At 36.8% G+C, this 18,802-nt stretch overlaps 1 protein-coding gene across 1 annotated transcript in view; it reads left to right on the top strand.

Annotated features, from left to right (window-relative positions):
- The first annotated feature begins 4,913 nt into the window (after nt 1-4,913).
- LOC126814632 (FMRFamide peptide receptor frpr-18-like) overlaps nt 4,914-18,802 on the top strand; it is a 48,076-nt gene continuing 34,187 nt past the window's right edge. Inside the window, exon 1 of the mRNA XM_050539917.2 lies at nt 4,914-5,042. Coding sequence (XP_050395874.1) covers nt 4,991-5,042 — 52 coding nt within the window. The 5' untranslated portion in view covers nt 4,914-4,990. The remainder of the gene's footprint in view (nt 5,043-18,802) is intronic.

Genomic DNA, 18,802 nt, shown 5'->3' with positions numbered 1-18,802 from the left:
AGTACACCTGTAATAAATATATAAAAGTATATATCATCAAATCAAGTTTATGGTTCTGGGACCGACAATTAGCACGGCGATATTTTTAAATACACCAACACAGCAGCTTTGTCTCGAAAAAAATGTAGCCTTTATCACTTTCACAAATTTTCGGAAAAGGGAACATAACTGAGAAAAAGAAGGGCGCAGAATATCGCCAGGGTTCGTTCTCTCATGACCTTAACGCTGCTATGTAGGGCTTTCGGTCAAGGGAGCATAGCTTCGGGAAAGAAGGGCGCGGACCTCTCATGACCCCTTTGCCACACATCAAATTTGAAAAAAGAAAAATATTAAAATGTATAGCCTCAATTGCAGTCACAGTGTTTTCTAAAACTGGTGCGCCGGGTGGTGTCCTAGGGATATGGGTAACCCCGGAACGGAGGTTCGTGGAACTCTGAATATCGATAGGATTCGCCATTCTTATGCCCACAAAGCTTTACATGAAGTTTCAAATGTGTAGCCTCTATAGCCTCTAAACAAGTTTTATGAAATTCGGACGAAAACCCTAGACCTGAAGACAGCTTTTATACATTTTACGTAAAACCAAGGGTCATAATTATCCCGAAAAAAATAGACCTTCTTGCCCAGTCAGAAAGCCAATTTTGTTAGAATGTCAGAGCAATTCCATAAAAACTCTGACCTCTATCATGCTAACAAGTAGTTTCGGAAAAAAAGGGGCATGACTCAAAACTGGCCTATATTATGCTTACAGGCATTACAAGCAGTGTGGACAGGTTTCGGCAAAAATATTAATCCTAATTTGACGAAAAGAAATAGGGATCCTATGTGTATTATAATACAAGCTTCCTAAAAGTTTCAGAAAAATCTGATCAAAACTCTGGCCTCTATTGTGCTGGCATTGTTGACAAGCATTACAAGCAGTGTCGACATGTTTTGGAAAAAGGGATATAACGCTATAAATATTTCACGAAAAGAAATAGGGATCCGCCTAGTATCATAATACAAGCTTCCTGGAAGTCTAAAAAAATCAGATCAAAAACTCAACAAGCAGTGTGAACACGTTTCGGCAAAAAGGGGCATAACTCTAAAAAATAATAATCCGATTTTCAGGAAAAGAAATAGATATTCTCGTCTTATCATACTACATAAAATTCCGATAAACCCTCTGGACTATATTTTGCTGACAAACATTACAAGCAGGGATACCTGTCTTGTCATAATACCAGCTTCCTGTAAGTTTCAGAAAAATCCATTAAAGATTGTGGCCTCTATACTGAGCAGACAGAAAGTGTGGACATTTCGGCAAAATAGGGCATAACTCTATAAATATTAACCCAATGTGCCAAAAAGAAATAGCGATCTTCGTCTTGTCATAATACAAGTTTCCTGAAATTTTCAGATAAAAACTGTAGCCTCTATTGCGCTGACAAGAAAGTGCTGACGGGCCGACGGAATGGTTGCTTACAACATATCCTATTAACATGATGGCGTATAACGTAATCGTCCCAAAATAACTGCAATGCAAGGGCTATGGAAGTTTTATAAGGCGCATTATGAGGTGGGTGATAAACATGCAACTTTCGTCACGGATCTAGATCGCTAACCATCAAATCGATTTTTTTATTGTATGTTTTAGCCCTAAATATGTTGTTCCTCGTTGTTTCCGGCGTGGTTCCCCCTTGTCAGTGATGCAGGACGGAGGGCCTGACAAGGACAGCTGTCTAGTCGTCCGGGTGGGACGAAAACCGAGGTCCCGTGTACAGTTGGAATTCGATATAAGAGTAGGCCGTAGTGCCACTTTCCGGGCAAAATTTCACAGCACACTTTATGGCGTAAGCCCGTCTTCATTAGCCCAGTTCGGAGCAGAACAGTAGGACGTTAAACCCCATTTCATTTCATTTCGTTCCATCGTTGTTCGGAGCAGAACAGTAGGACGTTAAACCCCATTTCATTTCATTTCGTTCCATCGTTGTGCACTGCTATCGCACGCTTTGTTTTCCAGTGTGTCTCAATGTCAGGTTTGGGTCCACATGAATAGACTGGAATGGAATATGACACCCAGTCACCACAACACTACGGTCCTTTCGAGTCCAGTAGTTATTCTCTGGAGATCTTCAGTTTTCTTTTAGTTTGTCATTTGTAAAGCGAGTCAACAGCCAGTTAAGGTCGATAGCTAATATCATACTATTTGGTAATGTATGCGAAATTACATTATTTGACAAATATATATGTTTTATTTGTCTTCTCCATTGCCAAAATATTAACTTTGGTATAAGTTTATTTGAAAACGTAAATTAAATTGTTTATGAAATAATGTGAATAACAGGAAACGGGGTCTATGGTCAAGGATAAATTCTTATGGTCCAGATCACTTATGATAGGAAAATTACCATTACGTTATTAGGCTTAGTAACCAATCAGAATAATTAATTACGTAATATTTGACCAATTAAGTAATTGATAGCAGAGGTCCAGACATAGAAAACGCTAGACCTATGCAGCGTTAGATCAGACACACATTGGAATCTTGAGGGGGGGGGGACACCCGGGAGATTCGTTAGGGGGAAGATGTGGCAAGATCTATCAGTGAGTTTGGATGGGAGTGGGATTGGGAGAATGACTTCTATTGTAACCTCTATTTGTAACCTATGTATCCAGTGCTTGACATAAAATGTAGGACGAACTGTTACGTTGTTTTTCCTGCGTGAAACCATAATCTGAGTAAGCTAAAAGTAAATTCACAGCGTGGAATGTCAGAGTGATATCCCAACCAGTAGAGAATTACAAATATAATCCAGAGACAATACTAGACGATCACAAGGCCAATAAATGTGTAACAGAAACGAGAGGCGTCACACGTCGGCTGTGGTGAGTATATTTGGCATGTGGGCTTTCCATGTCTAACCAGCGATGCATAGTACTACGCCCCTCGTAAAAGCCAACACTTGCGTTGTATAGGGCGAACGAGATTGGTGCATTTAGTTAAGTTACACACGCCAAGCAAATGCAGAATCATAGGTACAACACACAGAAAAAAAATTGTAGCCAAATTGTAGGGCGAAGCTTGAAACAGGGGAGTAATTAACAAGAGTTAAAAATACTTAAGCTCTACGAGTTTGAAAAATATAATAAAGTGGAAACGAGTGTGATGAATACGTTTCGGGCATAAGCAATCCCTTAAAAACAAAAACTACACTAATTAGGCACATAGGAAAGTAGTAATTCAAACGATGTGACCTGCCTTGACGGTGTTCGTCTGCTGAATGTCGCCATAAAGTTAGAACGTCTAAACACATAGCTGCGGAAACCGGATCATAATATCAAATGATTGATTAGCTATTATTACAATAACTAATAATTTGGGAATAAATATAGAAATGAAATGAAATGAAATGGGGTTTAACGTCCCACTGTTCTGCTGCGAACTGGGCTAATGAAGACGAACATACGCCATACAGTGTGCTATGAGGGAAATTTTGCCCGGACAGCGGCACTACGGCCTACACTTATATCGAATTCCAACTGTCAAGGGATCTTTTATGTGCACGCAAATGTGTCCGGCATCACTGACAAGGGTGAACCACGCCGGAAAATCTGGATGAACTTTCTCGAGCCAGCGTCTTACCCGCTTACCCCCCGTGGTCCCCGAATAAATATAGAAATTGTATAAATGTGTCAATGCGCAAAATATGAAGAAAAAAAAAGTTTAGAAATTAATTTTAGAAAAAAAACATCTGTATTCCATATTTATGTACTCTTCAAAAAAGTAGGGGATATTCAGAAACAATACAAAACTGCGGAAATGCACTGCTGTTTTTATTAGAGGTAACCAGTGTATGTTAATAACAGGCCAATTGCCTACATATGAACATAAATAGTTCATTTTTTTGACGGTCCCATTTCACTCGCAAAGAGATAAACCGCCAAAAGTGAAAATGGACGTTTTTGATTTTTGTCTTAATAATGAGTAATTGCTCCACAAATCCTCAGACATTCAGCAATTCGTCGTGTCATGCTCCTAATCAACCGACCAATCACGATTTGGGGCAATCTGACCCACTCCTCTTGCAGTACCACGGCCAATTCTTGAAGTGTTGTCGGTTGACGTTGACGTTGATGAACACGTCTGCCGATCAAATTAAAGGTAACACACTAAAGCAAAGATGCGCTAAACAGCAAATCTTATGGAAAAACCGATAGGATAGCAAACATGGATAGGATAAACCAGCAAGCGGCAGTTTTCATCGACCCTTCCTTGAAGTGTCAAATTTGACGACAATGAACCCCTCCCACGTGTATGGCGCTATTGCGTGTCGCACATGCAGCTCAGTGGTTCTGTTGGGGCGATAAGTTCTTAAATTGTGAACATACTCTCAAAGCATGTCAAGTGTCCATGACTATTTATCATATCACAACCTGCATAGGTATTTGCATTTCAATATCCCCTACTTTTTTCAGGAGTATATTAAAGAGATGTTACTCTAAAAACGACATAAATCTTACTTATAGTTAAAATCGAAGTGTCTTTTGGTATTCTGTCACAGCTGTAGGGATAAATATCGAATCCAGTTTAAGAAAAATCTATTGACCATATTATATTGTTGTATAATATTATAACGTTAATGATATGGATTCCATAGAGAGTAATGATTAGACCAAAACAGGTCCAAAACACGATCATAGTCACACGAATCGGCATTTGTCGGAAACTTATTGTGGTGTAAATGATCTATACGCGTCAGTTATAAGATGCCTTATTATATCTAGCTGTGTGGATTGATTCTTGTACTGCTATATTATACTCCGTCGCATTGGTAACAGAAAGACTTTTTCAGATCCATTCAATAATAATGTGATGCGCGTGTTATAATCAACCTCCGCCTTGGTAATACGGAGTGAAATGTTATTTTAATTTGCAACAAAGAAGAGAAGGCTTCGGTTTATATCTTGTCAGCTTGTTTAAAATTAATCCGTCAACTAATTCAGTAATATGGAGGACTGGAGCTCAAGTACTGCTGGCGTAAACTTTACCAATTTTACAAGTAAGTTTTTTTTCTGCCAATTGTGATAGACGGAATGATTATTTCAAATCAGTGCAGCGAACTTTCATTTCAATGTCCTAGTTATGTTTAACATATACACCAGTTGAATTAAAACTAAACCAAGTTTTAGATTCCTGCCTTGCAAAATCCTCGATTGTGATAGATTGGAATATTAAATAACACTGCCCATTACTTTGGGGATTCCACATACCATACAATTTGTAGAGGAATATTTGTAGTCATCACGAAGTTGATGGGGTTTTCGGTTGGTGGTGCTTAAAGGCTCAATACCACTCTTGCTGTAACTGAATAATATGTCCCAATCTTTATTCTGGTCAACAAATTGTACTATTTTACAATATTCCAATTAATTGATGATACAAATTTCATCTTAACACACCTAATTTAAAAAATTGGAAAAATTCAACTAAATGATTTGAAAAGCCTGACGTAAAGCTTTTCAAATGTGACTAGGGGATGACTCTAACGATCGTGCTGTAAATCAAAAGGCATCTTAACTAGGGTTCGGTCGTAGGTGACTCACCTCTAAGGTTTTCTTCCGGTACGCTGTTTTCAAGCTACTTATAAAAACCCTTTACGTGCCAGCCTATTATCGAAATAAATTGCCACATTTTAGTCGCCAAATGACGGGATTAATGTTGAATAGAAGTTAACGCGCAAGCCTATTATTGAAATAAATTACCATTATGTTAGTCCCGAAATAGAGGGATTACTGTTGAGTGGAAGATAAACCCATTATCTGTCTCTCCAAGTGAATGGTGATTAAGACAGACAGGAAGATTTGTTTCAGTAAACATCCTGTGTTTATAGGATTTTATTTCAGACTATAAAGGATAGTCACATGTTGATGAATAAAAAGAATCGCAGTTCGTGATCGGAAAGACGTAACGAAAGACATTGCCTACAAACTATAGGAACCAAAGGTTATTAAATATAAATAGCGGATTATAGTAAATAATTTAAATATATAAACTTATTATTCGGGTAAATTAGATTTAAACAGTACTTTAGATAATACCAATCAGCTGTGCCTATACAATATCAGAATAACCATAAAGCTTAAATATCCACCCCCATGTGTTAGTTGACATTATTACCGAACTATAAAAAGGAATTGCCTTATAAAGGGGCACAGAACAATAAATTTTTGGACTGTCCACGAATTGAGCGTCTTCTAACTGTAGCCACCTTCTCTCTTCACCTTTTACCCATTTTGCTGTCTTTTTGATGTAGAATAAAAAGGGTTTTGAATTTATATTTCCTGTCAAGTTTTGGGGAATATTGATGGTGTTGGAGCGGATGCATAACAGGGTTAAGAGGTTGGTTACGTTGAAATGTTGGGCCGACAGTTGCATGTTTACTAGTATGCTACTTCCAGTTTGTGTATCTCAAGATTTCCATTGTGAACCCCAAACGCGCCTTTGAGCAAGGGGCTGCCACTGACAGCTGCTCCACCTGTGGTAGCAAGTGTAATAAACATTAAAATCAACTGGAAAATCAATGGGGACCTGGGGTCAAATAAAGCTGTGACCAAACAATGTACAACAAATCCTATGTTTTCATTCTATAATTGGTTGGTATCTAATAGTAAGTGCAGGGGGGTGGGGGCTGCGCCACACATAATTTAAACAAAACAAAACAAATCTACGGACAAGACACAATACGCAGAAATCACAAACAAACGTACATATCAAATATTTCAAGTAGATCTTAAACTAGTCAAGAAAGAATACAATATTTCTTCGAGCTTTCCACGTGGAAGCAAAGGTTAAACCGCCAAAAGACAGACAGACAGCTCGTCCAGTGTACTGTTAAGTGATTTGCCCTCAAAGTCTTAATGATCTCTCATACTTTCTGGCTTATAACCTCCCGGGTGTAAGTTCAAATACGCAGCAATTTATCGAGGAATGCCAATTGATCCTTTTCTGTGGTGCAATTGAAAAATACTATTGGAATAGGTGCCTAATACTGCTGGGCAATCAGTGTTCATGCTTAGATGGAAGGACAAGCTATATATAAGAGGGTGATAAAGACTATGTTGACTGCAATTATAATCCGACCATTTTGGCATCCTAGTTGATAAGCCAATGCCCTACCACTCGATTACAACGCTCGCTATACTATTATACAGTTCGTGTTTAAATTTGATTGAATGCAAAATATAAGACAAATCTGCCACGCTACTGATTATAGTAAACATTTGAAGGGAGTGTGTGAAATAGCTATATTTAACGTCGCTTCCAGCAAAGTGATATCACCGACAACGTTTGAAGGGGTTTTCGAGAAGTTTAAATAACACACTATTATAAGTAAGCCAATCCTTGCATTTTCGTTAGTAAAGTCAATCTAACGCTATCGTTCTTTTTGAATTCTTTATTATTGAAAATTCCCTTTATTAATTTTCTTGGTGATAGTGATAATACCTATTAAATCTTCCATAAACAGATAATTCAGCAGAGTGATAATACCTATTTAATTATGCATAAACAGATAATTCAGCTGATCCAAATTATTTAGCAATCATAACATTTCTGATTCAAGAGAACGTCAGTAAATAATGCCCTTATTTTACTGGGGTCAATGAATATTCTAAAAGGTCTCCATGTTAATGCTAATCAATGAAATTAATTCCGTTCTCCGTCCATTCTCTGCTAACATTCGTCATAAATCAACGTTAAAATGAATGTAACGAATAGCTTGTAATCAGTGGCGAGTTTCTAAACTTTGTTGATATTAATGTGTCTGGTTGGACTGAAAGAATAAATCGTTTTACATGGTAAATTGATCATGTAGAAGTGCGATTCGTCTGATTATATTAACTTTACGTTCTTTAATAGGATGTAACTTGGGTTTTTAAGTAATGCTCTTTTAATAGAGATGATCCATAAAATTTTAGCAACATAATAAAGGAATTGGTGGATAATGCAGATCGGTAACCATAATTGTTAATTTTGAGCTAATTCGCTCAAGTCTCGAAATCGATATATTTTAAATATTATCAAAGGCAGTCAGTATAATCAATAAAATCAAACATATAAATATATTCACAAGAAATAATGATTTTCATAGATAAGTTGTGTATGGGGGGATAATAGGAATGGGAAACCTAGTGCATACCCAGATCCTACATACTCTGCTGGTTGTGTTTAAAATAGAACAATTGGTTCATAACAGAACAATTTGGCTCACAGCATGACAGTCCATATTAACGTTGTCTACAGATGATTCCAAGTTATCATTTTATCTCACCTTAAATAATTGCAAGTTGTTCAGTGCGTGCTGTTATATTTCAATGCGGTGACTTTGTTTATTATGAAATCCCACAAGTGAAAATCCAGGATAAAACTTCAGTTTTTTTCCTAATGGTGATAAAATTACAGTGCCAAAATCGTTTACATCTTTCCCGATAGACAAAATATGTCTACTATTTTAGTGTAAAGACTCTTATTACTGAAAAGTTTTTTACTGGAGTAGACGTTAGAATTGATAGAGATTCGGATAAGTACTGGCCTTAAACTCGAGATTAAAGTTTGAACTTATAGCCTACATTTTGAAAAACGTGTCTTACAATTATTGACAACCAGAGGGCACCAAATTAGCTTGAAATGAAACCCTTTGCCCTCTTAGGGAACACCGACGGATAGGATATATTTACGGCCAAAAATTAAAAGAATATATTTTTCACAAGGTACAATTTTATGGATACACAATTACTGAGTTTAATATTAAGCGGCGTTTCGACGAGGATACTCTCGTCTTTATCAAGCAAATGATACAGATATGTGAATAGTAGATAAATATATATAGAATAATCAACAAAATTAACAATAAAATATAATTATAACTTAACACCTTTAATTACGGGGCACGTTACAACTAAATTAACACAGCGGAAGCTCTTAGGTTCAATTACTAAATGCCTATGAAAGAAAAGTATATTTTTTGTTCAGCAGTGAGAAGGTGCAATTTATTTCGAGTAGATTAATCTTAATACTAGATTACCACTATCGTGCGATAGGTTGCGGTAGGATTGTCCCTATTGAGTCCATGATCTGGTACGTGCAGATACGTTTCCGTACGATTAACACGATTGCTATGAATGACCTCAATATATGATAAGACCTGATAGCATCACCACGATTACTCCACGATTAAAACCACGACTTCAATCGCAGCACGAATCGTGATAGTGGGAACCTGTCGCGCGATGCGTTACTAAAGGATTGTCGCTATTAGAGACTTTTGGCGGGCGGAGTTTTTCCCATCCATATCACGTATCCGTATCCATGATACGTTGCGTCAATGTAGTTTTAGAGTTTTGGCAGAGTGTAGTGTATTCGTAACTCTATTGGGCATATCCGTAACTTAGTCGTAACTGAATCGCTTTAATTCGTATAGATGTTTCTTTCATTTCGTAGAACCCTACCTTGACATCCGTCATATTTTTCAGCAGATTACCCACGAATTATCGTAACTCTTTCGTAAACTATTCGTAACTGCTTCGCAGCTACTTCAGATTCTCTACGATCTTTTTGATATTTTTGCTGAATCGCCACGAATTTCGATTCGCCACTATTCGGGGAGATTCGTAGCCCACGTGAAAGCCAGGCATAAGGCAAAAAATTAAAAACAATTAACGGGAATAAAGAGGTTTTAGAAGTATTATCATTATAATATCTTCGTCACACTGTCCCGAAATTGACGCCAGATGGTCACACGATAAAATAAATGTTCAATTTCGGCTCTGATCGTAAAAACATTAGGTCATTCGTGAGAGCAACTTAAGCTATCGTATGACCGCCTGTTGAATTTCCCAGGCTCCGGCAGCAACTTCGTGAGTGTTGGAAACACTTTGACACGCCAGAAAATTGCCGAAAGACCTTGCAAAGGTTCATTTTCTTGTTGAATTCGTGTGTCAATTTTGCCCTTTGTAAGGCCATCGCGAGAGAATCTTGTCAAGTCGTGTCATCTTCGTCTTTACTTGGTGTGATCATCGGTGCCATTGGGCATTTTTCTCTTCACGAGGACAATACGAAATAAACAAGAATCTGCCCGAATGTCTTAGGAAATCAAAATTAATACGTGAAGCGCTCGAAATGGGACCACGGTGTCGGCGAAGACCGCCCAATTTGAGGAACAAAATCAATAACCACTCTTGGCCCCCATCCATTTACCGTCAGACTGCTGAGGAGACGTTCCAGACCGCTGAGGAGACATGGAACCCTCTGAAACCGCTTAGACAAGGACTGACATCTTTCTTGGATTTCCCCTCGCTTTTCTCTGAATGAGACTCAGCGCTGTCTTCTAGGACCTCTAAATTCTCAGATCCGCTGTTAATTGGTTGTTAACAATGGATTATTGTATTGTTATTAGGTTTTCACAATGGAGTAGCGCGTAGTGAAACACTATTGTTTTTGTTCAGAATATTTTTTTTCCATTTTGCTTTTTTTTTTTTAAAGAAAGTATTTACTGTATTGTTGTAAACGTTTCTGGATTAATATAAGAGTTCGTAGTGGCTAGTCGAAATAGAACATTTTCAATATGTAGAAATTTCCGATACACAGTTTTCGGTGCTGCATTTCCTACGATTACAGTTATTAGTTGTGTACTTGTCTGTTTCTGGAAAGCAGTTACGGCCACACGACTTTAGTCATTTAACTCGATTCTCCTTATTTCCAAATAGAGTTTCCGAAGGCGATATCTCGGCTACTAAGTAATTCTCTACATAACGTATTATAAAATAATAAAATCTATTGTACATATGCCACCAGTTTAACTATTACTTGGATCCGGAAATCAACCTTCCTGAAGAGACCAATTATTATTCCAACGATGTTCTGCCACGAGATCTATAAGTATGCTTGAATAAACCAAGTTGAATGCTACTTTGCTCCAATGAATTCTACTGACCGAATTATATCGCCAGACTTAATTAGAAATACAGTAATTCACATATCAGTACCCTCACTTTCAACACAGTTAGATCATATATTTCTTATTTCGCTACAGAAACTGTCAGTTTTGATACACTACGTTCACTGAAGGTGATAAAATTGAATGGTTCTGGTTATCTATTGTGCAAATCTAATATAATATTACTGTGCTGTTGCATGTCAGTACCACAATCTATATTAGATATCTGGAATATTTAAAAAAAAAAATAGTTTAGATAAAAGAAAGTATTGAATAATTATTTCAATGAATATGCATTAGAGTTTTAATACGCCCACATTTTCATGTGGACGTATATTATCGCCGCTGTCTGTCTATCCACAATTTGTTTGTGGACACTCTACAGGTCACAATTTTATCCGATTTTGACGTAACTTGAAATACAGGTTTATATCCCAAAGATCTCGGCTTCTTTCGATATTGGCATGTATCGGACCGTAACTTCATTGATTATAGCCCCTGATGGTATGAAAATCATGTTTTTAGATTGTGGACACTTTAGAGGTCACATTTGTTATCCGATTTTGATGAAACTTGAAATGTATATTTATAACTCATAGATCTTGGCTCCTTTCGATGACATCCTGGGTGATTATGACCCCTGATTGTACGAAAAATCAAGTTTTAGCTTGCAAAATGTGGGGGTTTGTTGCATGGCAACCGCTGGTTATTTATTTATAACTGATGAAAAAGGAGACCGAATTCTACCATTGTGTGTACCTACCCATTTCATTAAAATCCATTTTATCACCTTGATTGAAAATCCGGTGAAATTTTCGGCAAACACATGGAGCGAACCCGAGGCCACTAATTTCTTATACCGTATTTCACTTTCATAGTTTTTGCTGCCTTTTAAGCCGCGGCCACATCTTACGGTGACGCACGCAGTTGACCATAGTGGGTGATGACCGTAGTTCAACGTAGTTAACCGTAGTGTGAACTTCAAGAAACCCATGAATTGACAGTGGTTAGCCCAAAAATTCTCAACATGTCCAAAATATATCAACGGTGATCTTTGATTCCAAGACCCTAGTAACATGGCACTGCGCTTAAAACTAGGGATAACTACTAGGGTTTGACCACGTGTGAAGTATGTTCACAGTTAAGTAAGGTTAACTAGATCAACTGCGTTTAAACTACGGTCACGGTAAGGTCTTTGTCAATTTTGAACCTACTGAGCCCTACTTTAACCTAGTTGGCCGTAATGGCACTACAGTGAACTACGTTCAAATGAACTACGGTCATCTACGTGCGTGACTGTAAGATGTGACCGCGGCTTAAAGGACAATATTTGATCACTCATTATCACATATGTGATAGAACTGGTTTAACACCATGATGAATGAACAATTCTGCTTGAAAAGACGAGAGTATCATCGTCGAAACGTTGCATGTTAATAAACCAGTAATTGTTATACCATAAATATTGTGTGATGTGTTACTGTTTAAATACTAAATGCCACTTAAAGATGATTCAAGGAACGGTACAATCTGTAGCAGCGGGTATCGAACAGAAAATTATATTCATTGTATACTGCTCTCTTTGTGTTGTATACTGTTCTCTAATTTCTGTTTTGTTGTATGCTGTTCTCTTCTTTCTCTTTGTTGTATACCTTTCTCTAATTTCTATTCGGGGGGGGGGGGGTCACGGTGGCTAAGTGGGTAAGACGCCGGCTCGCTAGTCTGGGGATCGGGTATTCGATCCCTGCATTGGCCGAGAAGTTCATCCAGATTTTCCGGCGTGGTTCCCCCTGTCAATGATGCAGAACGGAGGGTTTGAAAAGGACAGCTGTCTGGTCATTCGGATGGGCGAAAAACCGAGGTCCCATGTACAAACTGGCGTTTCCGTAAAAGATCCCTTGACAGTTGGAATTCGATATAAGGATAGGCCGTATTGCAGTTGTCCGGGAAAAATTTCCCTCATAGCACACTGTATGGTGTATGCCCGTCTTCATTAGCCCAGTTCGGAGCAGAACAGTAGGACGTTAAACACCATTTTATTTCATTTCTAATTTCTATTCATTTTATACTGTTCTCTAATTTATATTTGTTGTATACTGGAACCTAATTCACTTAAACTAATTTATTTTCAGGATGCAGGCATTTCATTGGTTGAGAGTTAAAATCCAGGCACAAATGTTAGCTTTTGGCCAATGAAAACCTGGATTGTTAAAATATTTCAGGTTAAGTTTTTGTGAATAAGCCCACTAGTTCTCTATTCTTGAACACTTGTATCACCAACCTGTCATCAGTCTTAAAGATCCATTTCGTTATTTTGCTCTCATTTCGTACTTAGTTTTATTTTACATGTATTTCAATAATAGCAAAGAAGGTTGAACGAGTGATATTTTTAATTTTATTGCAATTCATCAATATCTCTGTGAATTGTAAATGGTGCATTAACTTCCAGTTATTTTTGGAGACACGTTGGAAAGAAAAAATGAATTTAAGCCGTTTCCGTTGTTTACATCAATATATTTACATGATATTTGCGACAGTTTGACTGATTAAAACTATTATCAGTATTATAGTTTCTGATTGATAGTTTAGTTTTATGTTCTTGAATGAGCAGAATTATCCGCTGATCTAATATGCGTGGGAAACCTATTCCCACAAGTGTTATCTGCTAGATGTTTACTTTTGGTAGAATTTTTAAAAGAAATGTTCCCACCCAAACGCAATGTATTTTAACATCAGAAGCATCTTTAAGACAAGATTTATTGTAGTTTAGCAAAATATTCAGAATTCAAAATAATATGTTCATTAAAAGGCGTGTAATTATTCAATAATTTACTATTTTCTGTTCGTTATAACCAATAGTCAGAATTCCTAGCATGATTGAAAATAGTAATCTCGTGATTTTAATCGCCGGATTTTCGTTGAATTTCTTTTCTCTATCGGATATGCTAAACATCCCACTATGTTGTGTTTATATGATGCCAAAATATAATACGGCCTCTCTAAATTAGAAGAATCCGTTGTCAAAGTACCAGTGGCTATATAAAATCAAACACATTTTTTTTAGGAAAAACGCAACTTGCGTCTCCGAACAGTCCCAGCAAGTTTGACAATATTGTGTTTACAATTCAAGGTCTGGAAGAAATCAAAGAAGTAAGACAACTGAATTTGTAACCAGTATAAATATATATTTTTTTTACACAATTACAGCAATAAAGTAATGCACCGTGGTTTAGCCGTCAAGAACGTGAACAATAAGCAAATACAAGTTTTACAGTCCTACCTACATAATGAAAATAATGACGCTCCGATTCTGGAAAGCTATAACATATCCCATCTATTTTTTGCGGATGACCTTTTACTTATGTCAACTACTCAACCTGGCTTACGCAACAGTTTAAACAAACATAAACAACTCCCCAAGGATTGGAAGTTATATGTTCTAACCAAAAATATAACAAAAAAGTAAAATCGTCATTAATTTTAATATCGGAAATAGCAAAATAGATCATATTAATACCAATATTAAGGAGCTAATAATTTACAAATATAATGATTCATATAAAGCAGCTATGACTGACTTAAGCAAGAAGGCCCTGGTTCAGTTTACGTTATAAAATTTGTGACAGTGAAGATTTACCATCTGAAGTTTTACCGAAAGTATATGATGCAATTTTCACACCCATCGCTACATTGATCTAGCAAAAACAATACCACAAAAAACTGGAACAATTGAATTAAATTCAATAACAAAGAAAACTGCAAAATCAATCCTGATGCAGCGCCCCCACCCCACCAAAACCTCAAATATTGGCTACTTGGACTTTTTCCTCTTCATTTCTCTGTGAACCAAATAATGTTGTTATACTACAAATGATTGTATGGTCTAAAATCTAATTCATCTTGTTCCCACACTATCTTGACAGCCGCATTTGATGAAGATATTAAGATTGCCCTGAAACTACCTAGACTTTCCTGGTCTGCCGTGATTCTTAAAATATTAAATGAGTTTGATATTAATATCAATAACCTTTTACAATACCATATAAAATCCTTGTTAGAATATAAATTCCACTGTGGGGAAAAGAATCCGCCGTTTTAATGAGGAAAAGCGAAGTTCTCGTAGTAAAAACCACATAGCTGGACCCATTGAATATATACATATAAAAAGGTTCGTGCAGTTCTTTCCGTGTTAGTTAAAAGTCCTTTGACACAGATCATTAACAAAATTTCTTTGTGTGTGACTTTTCCCAGATAAAATTTACCTGAAAAGGGAAAGATGAGCCAGCAGAAACACAGAACAATTTTAACATTTATAAGAATAATACATTTCACTAGATTTTTAAATACAAATTGTATAGATTTATATGCACTGTAATTGTTAATCGTTTTTCTTCCAATTTATTGCACGCAGTGATGACATGATTACCGGTTAACAGTTGTCCGCATTAAATCTTTAGTTGATCAACCCACAAATTTTGTGCGGCAGGTGATTGACTCCCGTCATTACAACCAAATCGTTATTTAATTTGAATCTAAAAGTATTTGCTCTGGTTAACTTGGTTTTCCATTTCGATTTAATTTTAGCTTTAACAATGCTATTAAATTCCTGAGCGCTATATTTTAAGTCTCCTGGATTATCGGCAGACTCATTTCCTACTATACCGACATGGGATGCTATCATTGCAAATTCTACGGTTCTATTTTTGTTTTGAAGGGAATCAACATTTGCACGAATATTGTGAACAATTTCTGGTCTTGATGTTTTGTCATGTATTATTGACTCTGTACTGCTAAAGGTGTCTGAAACGATGACTGCTTTTTGAACGGTGGATGGCACAAGCCGCTCAAGGGCTGTCGATATTGCCTTTAATTCTGCTGTATAGATGGAACGTCTGGTAACCTTTATGATATATCAACGTTAAATTCGGGAGTGCTGACACCTAACGCAGTTTTGTTTGTGTTGGGGTAGCGTGATCCGTTCGTGTATATTTTCACAGGCGATGACCAATTTTCGTTCAAGAATTCCCTCGGGATCATTTGAGTATGTTGTGGATTTTCAGAAAATACCCTGTCAGTAATTTGATAGTAGTCTAATCCTAGATCTTTTAATAAATCATTTGCTCTGTGACCGAACTGTTGAGTCTCCGATTTCACATGTCTTTTAATTTTCTTCGTTAATGATTTTGTACAGCTATAACTTGGCCCAGCTGCGCCTCAATTCGAATCACATTTCACCTACTTCCCTTTTTGTGTCAAATGAAGATTTTGTTGCTATCTTTATCGCTTGGAATTGTAAACTGTCTAATTTAGCAAGAGCGGTTTCATTTGCACTCGCAAAAGCAACACAGCCATAGTCACATATTGATCTTATCATGGGACTATATATCATGAGCATGGTGGTTTTATTGGCTCCCCAGGATTTGCCCATCAGGCATCTAATTATATTCAGAACTTTCTGTCCCCTTTTAACAACATTTTCAAACTGGTATGGAAGTCATTTTGCGATCAAAGGTGACCCCTAGAAGCTTTGCCTGATCTTTAAATTCAGTTAGGATATTGTTTAATTCAACTTTCATAGACGACACTTCTATATGATCCCTACAGAAAAGCATACCTACTGTTTTACTTTCAGATATTCGAAATCCCCTGTCATTAGACAATTTTGACAATTTGTCTAAAGCTTCTTGCATGCTCGTTCTAACGGTAGCGTAGTTATTCGCTGCATGCCAGATTTAACTGTCGTCTGCATAAACCGCTACGTCAATAAGTTTCTTAATGTAGTTATTAGACTGAAGGTCATTAATCATGCTATTGAAAAGTGTCGGGCTAATAACAGAACCCTGGTGTGTGCCATTTTCGAGTTCATATTTATTGCTTAGAGACCCAAATTAACTTGTATTTACCTATCGTTTAGAAAATAACCGATGACACTCACTACAATTCAATACAAACATGTGTGCCGACCTACTTAACCATTATCAAGCATGTAAACAATTTACACACAAATAAGACGCTGAGTTACTCTGTTGTACCTTTAATTTCTCATAATTAATTAATATTGCTACAAATAACATTCAATAATAAATTTCTCCACTGAAAATTACTAATTCTGCCGCACATTTAATTTCAGGCCATCAAGGCTTTCCTATTTCCATCAGGACTTTAAAAGTCGAATACCACCAAGGTACAACCCAAAACCACCAAGGCTATTGGTTACCTGTGCCAAAATCAATATGCCACCAAGGCTATTGGCTACCTAAGTCAAAATCAATATACCACCTGTTTGACCTAGCCTCACCAGTTACAAAATTTGTTTGTCCATTTGTTTATCATGCTTTCAAAAACAGGGAGTGGTGTACGGACTAGTGGGTGTGTTAAATTCAGTGTACACTTAATATAATCTTACTGTCTACACCATCTGACATTTGCCAAGTTATAAATTTATAACTTAAACTGACATTGCAAATTTAGATGATTGTTTATATATTTACGACTTCAAATTTTACTTAAACAATTCTATATTCTGAAATACAAATATCTGTATTGCAAATTCTGTGATTTTATGGGATATACGCTTGTACATGAACTTAATCATGAAAATGAAGTTATATAGTTAGTTAATAGTTAAACAGGTGCTTTATATTCTTCTTTGTATTAATTTAAATTTGTGTAGTGTAATATATTGAAGAAATTGTAAAAACTGGAGGTAAAAACTTTAATCGCTTATATATTAAAGTAACGTCGTATTATCACAAAATATAGAACCCATGAATGATTATACATGCCTTGTGTAGTGTAATATATTGAAGAAATTGTAAAAACTGGAGGTAACAACTTTAATGGCTTATATATTAAAGTAACGTCGTATTACCACAAAATATAGAACCCATGAATGATTATACGCAATGGGTTAAGTATGTATTATTCCCCATTCTAACAAGAAACAAATTTGTAATCACGGCTAAATGATATTTTTTTATCTGTGTTGGCTGTGAAGTAACAGACTAAAGTAAACGTTTGATCGAGTTTGGAAAATGCTCTTAATTATTATTTCATAGGAGGAGGTGGGGCGATTTTACAGGTCTCCTTGTGTTCCAAAAGTTTATTGACTTATAGGTTTGCTGCTTGTGACACATACGGCGATGGCTTTACTTGGTTATTAGCAGTATGACAGAGGGTTAATACTTTCTTTACAAAGTAAAATAACTGGCTTCTGTCCTGAAAACGTACAATTTCTTTGCGCTAATGGGGGGGGGGGCACCTTCCAGGTCCCCACGTCGTACACATATCCCAACAACCTAAAGCGAGCCCCACTTAATGATTTGTGTTTCAATATAATGTGTGTAAATGACGGTATTGCAAAAATTGAATATCTGAAAGGAACATAGTCCAAAAAATTCCGTTCATGCGAGAAACTGAAAATATAAACTCAAGATTGCGGAGTGCACTAGCGTGACAGGATATAATATTATGTATATTCGATACAAATGTAAATCCATGCGACTGAATGATTAATGAGGTTTGTCAATACTCGACACTGACTAACACGTGGTTCAACTTCATTTCAATAACACATTTGCGTTTGTTTTAGCAGTGGGAGAAAAACGGAGGATCCGGAGAAAACCCACGAGGGTTGACAGGCGCCCCTGCTGATTGTCACCTACAAGTGGGGAATAGAAACCATGCCACTTGATATATGACAGAACATAGACTATTCGGCCACCCAAATCCCACGATAGACATGAGCGTATGAAAAGAGTAGAGTTCAGACAAAAAGGAACCAGCAGTCTTTAGCCCGAGACTGGGCGAAAAGATATGATTGGTAG

This window comes from Patella vulgata, chromosome 3 (assembly GCF_932274485.2).
Source record: "Patella vulgata chromosome 3, xgPatVulg1.2, whole genome shotgun sequence".
Classification (NCBI taxonomy): domain Eukaryota; kingdom Metazoa; phylum Mollusca; class Gastropoda; family Patellidae; genus Patella; species Patella vulgata.
The sequence above is the reverse complement of the archived record's forward strand: the minus strand, read 5'-3'. Positions and strand labels throughout refer to the sequence as shown.